The sequence below is a fragment of the Poecile atricapillus genome, chromosome 2 (assembly GCF_030490865.1).
Source record: "Poecile atricapillus isolate bPoeAtr1 chromosome 2, bPoeAtr1.hap1, whole genome shotgun sequence".
Lineage (NCBI taxonomy): Eukaryota > Metazoa > Chordata > Aves > Passeriformes > Paridae > Poecile > Poecile atricapillus.
In genome coordinates, this window is record NC_081250.1 from 131,396,230 (window position 1) to 131,404,490 (window position 8,261).

The 8,261-nt window shown below is 38.7% G+C and overlaps 1 protein-coding gene across 1 annotated transcript in view; it reads left to right on the forward strand.

Annotated features, from left to right (window-relative positions):
- The window catches only part of CPQ (carboxypeptidase Q), a 146,614-nt gene extending 138,701 nt beyond the window's left edge, over positions 1–7,913 (forward strand). Inside the window, exon 8 of the mRNA XM_058833233.1 lies at positions 6,161–7,913. Coding sequence (XP_058689216.1) covers positions 6,161–6,321 — 161 coding nt within the window. The 3' untranslated portion in view covers positions 6,322–7,913. The remainder of the gene's footprint in view (positions 1–6,160) is intronic.
- Positions 7,914–8,261: the final 348 nt, after the last annotated feature.

Here is an 8,261-nt window from a genome sequence, read left to right on the forward strand (position 1 = left end):
ACAAAGGAAGAGGTTAATATGAGCACCAAAATTCATGCAGGAGATGCCTGCAATAATTGGATTTTCATTACAATAGTAGTACTGCAGACTGAGGTTAGGCAGGGGCAGAACACAAAACATCTGTACAACACCTAAAACAAGTATTCAAGCACTCTACAGGGCTTGCAGCAGAAGAGATGTTGAGACACTGGCAGAACATTCCAACCAGCCCGTCCTAAACACAGCTACCACTGCAGATTTATTCCCTGAGCACTTGAGATTTGTGACTTTGCTGGGTTTTAGAAAGGCACAAAATGAAAATGAGAATGAAAGTAAAAATAAAAATAAAGATAAAAATTGTGTTCCTGTTCCTACTTTTCATCCATTTTTCTTTTTGTGCGTTTTTGGCACATGTCCTTTGAAGGAAAAGGCCTGTGTTTTCCTACTTCTACCCTGATGTTTTGATCTTTCAAAATGTGTTGGGCAGAAATGCTCCAGCTATGAGAAGGGAGAGGCTATTAGAGGCTATTAATTATATTACTGTGTGTGAGGAATAGAATGCTCTTAACTTCTATGTTTATTCTTTCCTGGTTTTTAACTACATATTTAAATACCGATTTTTAACTACATAGCAGATTGTGATATGTCCCTTTGCCCTTTTTTTCATTATTTTTAAGTACTTGATGTAAAAGAAAAAGACATGTATATTTCATCAGGATTTGCTTTATTATTATGGCATTATAGATTTTTAGTACACTCCTGAACAGTGTCATTGGCATGAAAATATCTGAGATTAGAATAAACTTGAAAATGAAGTAAAATTTAAAAAAAAAAAAATCAATCCTGTTTCTTAAAGAAGAAGCAGGGAACAAAGGCAATATTTAATAGATAGGAAAAAAGGAATCTGTCTTTTTTAGCCAGGGAAATCACTGCAGAAATAAAAATAAGGTTTCAGATCAGGCATCTGATGTCTTGACATCTTACTACAAGCAATGCCTTTGATAGCATGTAGGTTTGTCTTAATACAAAGGTGAAGCTCAAACAGGTACTTGGAAGATGTAAGCAAAGCATGTGTTACAACCCCTTTCTATTTGTAAACTTCTGGAAACCTTGAGAAAATTATGCCTTGTTAAGTAAGGCATTTCCAACTTTGCTGTTAGGAGGTAGTACAGCTTACTCAACAGGACACTGGCCTCAGCTCAGCTGTCTGGCATCTATTCCTTTCTCAGCTGCTGTGAGAAAATAATGTGTCGTTTCATCTCTGCATGACCCTTTCATCCTTCAGGCCCTCTTGTCTGTTTAGAGTGTATGTTCTTCTGAGCTGGAGTCTTTTCTCTTTGGAGAGGTGTATATATACTGTGTAAAATAATAGAGTGGCAATTCTGTCAAGTCCTCTAGGGACTACTATAAAATGAAACCTGAAAAAGTTACACTGTTTTTTATAAATCATTAGTGTGTTAACTTCACTGTATAAGGCAATATAGATGCAGAGGTCAGTATCCCAGAGATCTAGGTGTAATATTGAAGACCCAGGACAGCCAAGAGAGGTTATGGAAACAGTGGGGATTTTCCCATCATATCTGAAAGATTCATGGCATAGCTGTGAGGTTTACTTGAAAGCAAAGACAACTGGGAAGCTATTGATAGGACTCTGTAGCAAACATGTATTGACTCCACAACTCATATTTTACTTCCTTTGTCAATTGAAGGCTGTTTGGGGTATAAAAAGAAAAGAAAGAAAATAGGGAGGAGTGTAATGCACGGTGTTTTAAGATGTAAAATTGCTCTGAAGTTACTGCTTGCTTTCCCCCTTGAAGTTATTTGTGTTTTATGGAAACTGCCTTTGTCGTCATTCTAAAAATTATTATCTGCTTTTCCAGTCATTGTTTGCACAAATGAAAATATTTTGAGTGCTTAAATATCTGGCAATAAAGTTTAATTCTAGTTATGACTTACGACAGCAGTGCTTATGAAGGCAGTGCCTGAGAGAGTGACAAGAAGCAGTGGTTATCACTGACACGCCCATCATTCGTTTTGTGGTTCAAGCGTCCTTTTACCTCAATAGCAGCATCTCATCTTAAGGTGGCAATACGACCTTTGTCAGTTTATTAATGTGTGAAGGATTGGTGTTTGATATGAGCACAAAGTAAGGCAAGTCAATATCCTTATCATCGGCTAAGGAGTATTTGCATTGAGCACTTCATGCTGAGATCAGAAGCTAGAAGGGATGGACTGTTTTTCAAAGTTTCTCAGTGTGTGTGTATTTTCATCAAGACACTCTTACATAGCTGATTACTAAAAATACATGGTCAGTATGAACTGCCAAAGCAGCTGCTTTTACCTGCCTTATGCAGTGCATCAAACCAAGTATGACATAGCAGCTGGTCATGCAGAGAATTATCAAGTGAGTTCAAGACAGGAATGAACTTGAAGAATTTTTTTTTTATGTTGTGTTAGTTCTAAGAGATGTCTGAAAGACCCAAGGCACCATGGGTTAGAGTGCCACAGAATGGCTGAGTTTGGCAGGCACCCCTTGAGCTTGCCTAGTCCAAGCCCCCGGCTTAAACAGTCAGCTGCAGCAGCTCGCTGAGGACCATGTTCTGTCAGGATTTGAATATCCTAAAGGATGGAGGTTCTGCAGCCTCTCTGTCCTGGTGTTTGACCCTGGGGGATCACCAGTGTGGCACTAGATAGCTGCTGATGCAGTAACATGCATTAAATTAGGTGCAACATGCACTAAACTATGCTAAAGAGGATTTTCTGTCACCTTGTAATGGTACTATGAATTATCTTTGTATTACTTTATTGAAGTTGTAAATTATTCATTTTCTCCAGTTTTTAATTTCCAGTATTTTTGATGCATTCAAGTAATATGTATGGCATTTTTTGGCAGCAGTTTTTAACAGTCTCTGTTTTCATGCCACATTATCTATTATATCCAGCTAGAATCACTTTCTCACTGATTTCTTTTTTGGTCAACAGCATTCCTCATGTAACTTGCACCACTGGAAAAGCAGGGAGATTGAAAAAGGACAATTAAAGAGGGTTGTTTGGCAAACATCCCCTTCTTTTTTCTCTTTATGGATGCCCTGCAAACGCAGGAAGAAAAGTGCAAAGTGCAAGATCTGTGACAGTGTAGCACCTAGCCCAACTCCTGGTTTTCTGTTCAAGTGTTGGTTCCACCAGGAAATTGGAATTAGATATGTGTTACATTCCTACATAACACTGCCCAGCTGAGGGTTTTTAAGTATTTAATTAAAATTTACAGACTCTTTCAAGGCTGTATGCTGTTCCCTTTCTAGGTGGCTAGCATGAACATGGGTGAAAACTTTATAGGCCTGTGAGCCAAGGCTCCTCATCTGTTTTACTTGACTCCTAGCTTGGTAAAAATAAGCCCCCATTTGTTATTGACTTCTTCCTGAGACAAATGTTACATAACAACAACGATGAAAAATTAGGCTCACAGCATTGCTTCTTCTGTTAGGTTTTTAGAAAGGAGGCTATAGGTCTTTATTGAAGTAACCCAACATGACTGCAGTCTCCAGGGGCCTGCAGAACTCTTCATGGTCATCTGCAAGGGCTGCTCTCAGCCCTGGATGCATTAACTAGTGAAAGTGCAACCTGGCCACCTCTGGCAGCAGAAACATCTGCAGGCAGCTGACATCAGCATGGAGGAGTCTCAAGTTTGAAACAAGAGACTTCCTTGCAATAAAAATTGGTTGCAGTCATATCTGTGCCCCAGAGTGCTTCATGTCCAGAGGTTTGTGTGAGGCCCTCAGCTGTCAACTCTTCTTGTGCTCAAAGCCAAGAACATGGATTTTCACTTTTGTTTCTGATTCCATAGGATAAAACTGCTTTCTTAGGGTCTTTTCCTTAGTCCCTCAAGATGTTTGCATGTCACTGGCTTCAATGCTAGCTCACAACATTGAAGAGACAGCATGGCCAGTTTGAGAACCTTTTGATCTTCTTGCACAGTAATAGCTTGATGTCAAAGTTGATAATTTTCTGACTTATCAATTCAGAAAAAAAAAATAATCTTTTCCAGTGTTTCAGGAGTTAAACATGACAAAGCAAAAGGTGTTTGTTTTTGTTCCATTCACAGGAATAAAGTGCTTCTCTGTAAATCCATAATTACTCTGATTAATGAAATTTCTGCAACAAAATTTGTGCAATTTTTGTCTTGAGTCTTACAGAAGTATTCAAAAACAGTAATGGGGTTGCCTCAACAGCTTAACTTATATTGTGTCTGTAGTGCAGAAGTCCATCAGTTGAAGAATTTATCGCTGTTCAATCCTTTTATGATTGCATATATTTAAAAGGATTCAGAAGAAAATTTTAAAAGTGACCATGACTTGACATAAATTTAATGCTAAAATTATTAGAACATAATTCATCACCTGTAACCTACCCAGTGACTTCTGTGGGATTGCAACACTTCAAGTGAGGAGCAAACAGGTCATTTAAGAACAAGAAGAGCTTCTTAAAATCAGTCATAATACTGTATAACCTTATGCTGTAGCGTTTGGAGTTTCAGCTTATCATCTCTCTTATGAAGGGATCTTCACCTTGGGTAGAATTAAAATGCATTAACTTTCTATTCCATCTCTCTAAAATAGCAGTGAACTGAGCCATCCAAGTCAGTCCCCATTACAGCAAGAGAAACATGCCTGTTACCCACAGGGAGAGCTGGACTCTGTTCTGAATGATTGTTTGAGTGATCAAAAGATATGTATTATAGGAATGTACAGTTATGCTGTGGGAAATTTTGCTTTCATTCTCTTCAGAGGCTTCAGGCATCTCAGAAAACCAAGAAAAATCATAACAGTAAGTCTTGTGAGCACACATGAGTTTATCAAAGCCCTCATCATCTGATACTGATTTCCACTGCATGTAAATAAATAATATGAATAATTTATATACTTCTTCTTTATAGTCAAACAATCCTGGGTTTTTTTCCTTCTTGGCATGGCAGGAGTATCCTGAGTCTGTGTTTCTGCCTGCAGCCCATAGCTCTTGTGAATTGACAGCAGTTCTCTGGGTTTGTAGACCAAGAAAGGAGTGGGTCTTGTGCTAAGTGGGTCCTTCACTGGGAGCTGTGCAGCTCCTAGCCCTGGTCAGTGAGCAGGACAAGGGAATCAATGCAAAGGAATTGCATTCAAGCAGTGAATGAGTGTGGTGGGGGAAAATTTCAAATTTACTTATTTTCAAAATTTGATGTGGAATTTTGTTAATGGTGGAATGGTTGTTGACATTACAACAAAACTGATGGAGGGTAGTAAAACTGGAGGAGAGACAGAGGTAACGAATTGGGAAAGAAGGAAAGGAAGGAAGGAAGGAAATTCAAGGGAAATGGGGGGGTTAGAGAGGATCAGTGGGCACTGGAGCAGAGAATAGCCAGGGTAATAATCCTCTGCCAGCATCTCTGATGCAGCTCCTAGTTGGGTATCACCTTCTCCAGTTCATCTTGGCTTTGGTCTGCCTTGAGTGATACCTTGCAAGCATTATTTGTGCTCCCTGAGCCCGCCTGTCTTGGGGAAAAGTAGTCCTTTCCCTGCCCATGTGGTCCCGGGGGAATCAGTTGTTCCTGAAAGGGAAGAATTGTGATTTCACTCAGCTTGCTTCTGCCCCAGCTGATGAGGACTCCTGACTGCGAGAGGAATGTAGTCCTGGGCTACCTGGCTTACCCCAGATTATCTGGAAACTTGTTCTGAAACAGCACATCCTGGTGATGTACAGGGGCTCAAAAGCAGAAGCAAATTCCAAAGTTCCCCAACACAAATAACAGCAAGAAAAGGATTCATAAATCAATTGTAACTCATCAGTGGAGAACAGGGGAAGCTGCTGCTGTGGAGTTACTGTAGGGATTTTCCTGCTTGAAATCTGTTAGTTTCAGAAGAAAATGGATGCATACTGTTGCTGAGGAAACGAGTTTCCCAGGAGAAGGTTGTCTTTTACCCAGTGTGAATTTTTGCTGCCTCATGCTCACACGAGTCAATTAACCTAAACCCTACAAACTGCACATGACACAGCTCTGTACAGTTATTTTATTTCAAATATATTATGAATTTTATACAGTTGCATGTGGCTTTCATCATAAAGAGCCCAGGAATAGATTCAAGTTTATATTCCTCTTTAAATATTTGTATTCCTATAATGGAACTTTGCCCATTTTTCTCTGTAGGTGCCAGCTTGCAGGATGACATCAATAAATACTTCTGGTTTCATCATTCTCAAGGGGACACGATGACAGTTCAGGATCCAAACCAGATGAATCTCTGTGCTGCTGTTTGGACTGTTGTCTCCTATGTAATTGCTGACATGGAGGATATGTTGCCAAGGTAATAAAACAGCAAGAAAGAAGATCTCTGTTCTTCAGTAAAGTTTGTAAGTCCACTAATGCATGTGGACTATGGCTGTAGTAAATTCTGCTACCCTTGAATTTCTGCTTTATTATTATATCTGTTTTCCTCAAAACATGCTCTCTTTTATGCATTCTTGCTTCTTTTTGCTGTTTTGATGTTTTCCATTTGTGGTTTTCATTTAAATGTATTCCTTTAAGTACTTTTTAAATTTCAGATGAAGATATGATACCTCTTTGACTATGATATAATAACCATTTGTATGCACAGTGACCTTCTGCAGCAGGAAAAATATACCAAATAAATTTTTTGCAACAGAATAATTAGTGTATTGATTTAGTGTACACATTACTGGTTTTGTTTCTGTCTCTCATTCTATGCATTGAAATTATGTTCTAGTAACCAAACAGCCTCTTTTCTTCACTGTTTTAAAGTAAAACTGCAGTTTCTACAATTTTTCAGGTTATAGGATTAATTAATTAATCTTGTCTTTTTTAATGATAATATATGGTAGAATGGTCAAATAATAGTCAAAATGCTAAAACAGCATAATAGTTTCACTCAGGTCCATTTCTAGATCTTAGGAGAGGTTCACCTAAGACTCAAATAAACCAGGATGAAGAGGATAGAGAGCCAACAGAGGATTCACAGCTGTCCTGTGTTTTTTGGGCACTTCCTCATGGAAAGCCATGTGTGTCTTTTTTCTTTCTCATGGAGGGCTCACCGTAGTGACAGGCAGAGAATTTTGTGTGGCAGTTTTTCCATGAGATGCCATGTTTCAGAAACAGCACATAGCTGTGATCTGTGACCTTCAGTACTTGCCAGCTGATATCCAAACAAAGTGTAAGAGCAGATTTTAATCCTGAAGCCATTCCTAGCTGCCCCTCACTTGCAGGGATGGTCTCCCCTGCTGAAGCTGGGCTAGAGGATGCTGGTACAAATTTACTTTGAGGAGAGATTAACCTGGGAATTTGATTGTTTTATGCTTTGTTGGTTTGGGGGTTAGGGTTTTTTCTTGCTTACTGCGATTATGAATATTCAGATGAGTTGCAGGTATGTCTGTAGAGAAGGTATAACTGGTCTTGGGGAATATTTTAAGGTATATGATTTCTGCTCATTTCCTTGTGATGTGATCCTTGTTTGTGATTTCAAATTTTACAGCAAGCAAACTTAGTGATGTGAATAACTGCTGCAATATAATCAGCACCAAACAAGTAATGTTATGAACATGGAGTATTAAACCAAATAGCAGCTCCTAGTGCTGTTAATCAGTTCTGCTGTTGAGCAATAGCTGAATAATGAGCAATTCATTTTTTATAGAATTCATAATTATGGTATCTGTTTACTGTGATAATAGCTGTTTTCCATCAAATTTATTAAGTATTTCAATATTCCCTCCAAATCACTTCAAGAGCATAAAAGCTGCCTGGAGTTACTCTGCTTTATCTTTTTAAAGAAACAATATTGAAATAAAGTTGGCAAAGATTTCCTCTGCTTTCAAGGCATGATGTCTATGTTTCTTTTTGCTTGACAAGAGCATAGTCAGTGGTGCTCACCATTGACAGATCCTCAGGTGTCTCCAAATCCAGCTTTTTGTCCTTTATACAGTGTGACTGACTGTTTCCTGAATTGTTGTTCCATATTGTTTTCCCTCAGGGTATGAGGCTATACATCAGAAATTCAGAAGGATATTCTGTGAAGTTACCTATATTGTTGCAAATCTTAACCTATACTCTTGAAAATGGTGTTTATTGTGTTTTTCTCCATTGCCTCAAGTCAAATAGAAAATCTCTGGAGTCAAGAATACTCCTCTGCAGGGGAGAATAATACTACAAGTGTGCACATGGCACCACAGCACATGTCAAGATGTGCTTGTCAGCTCCTAAGTAAGTAAATTAACCATTCCCAGGCCAAAAGCAGCAC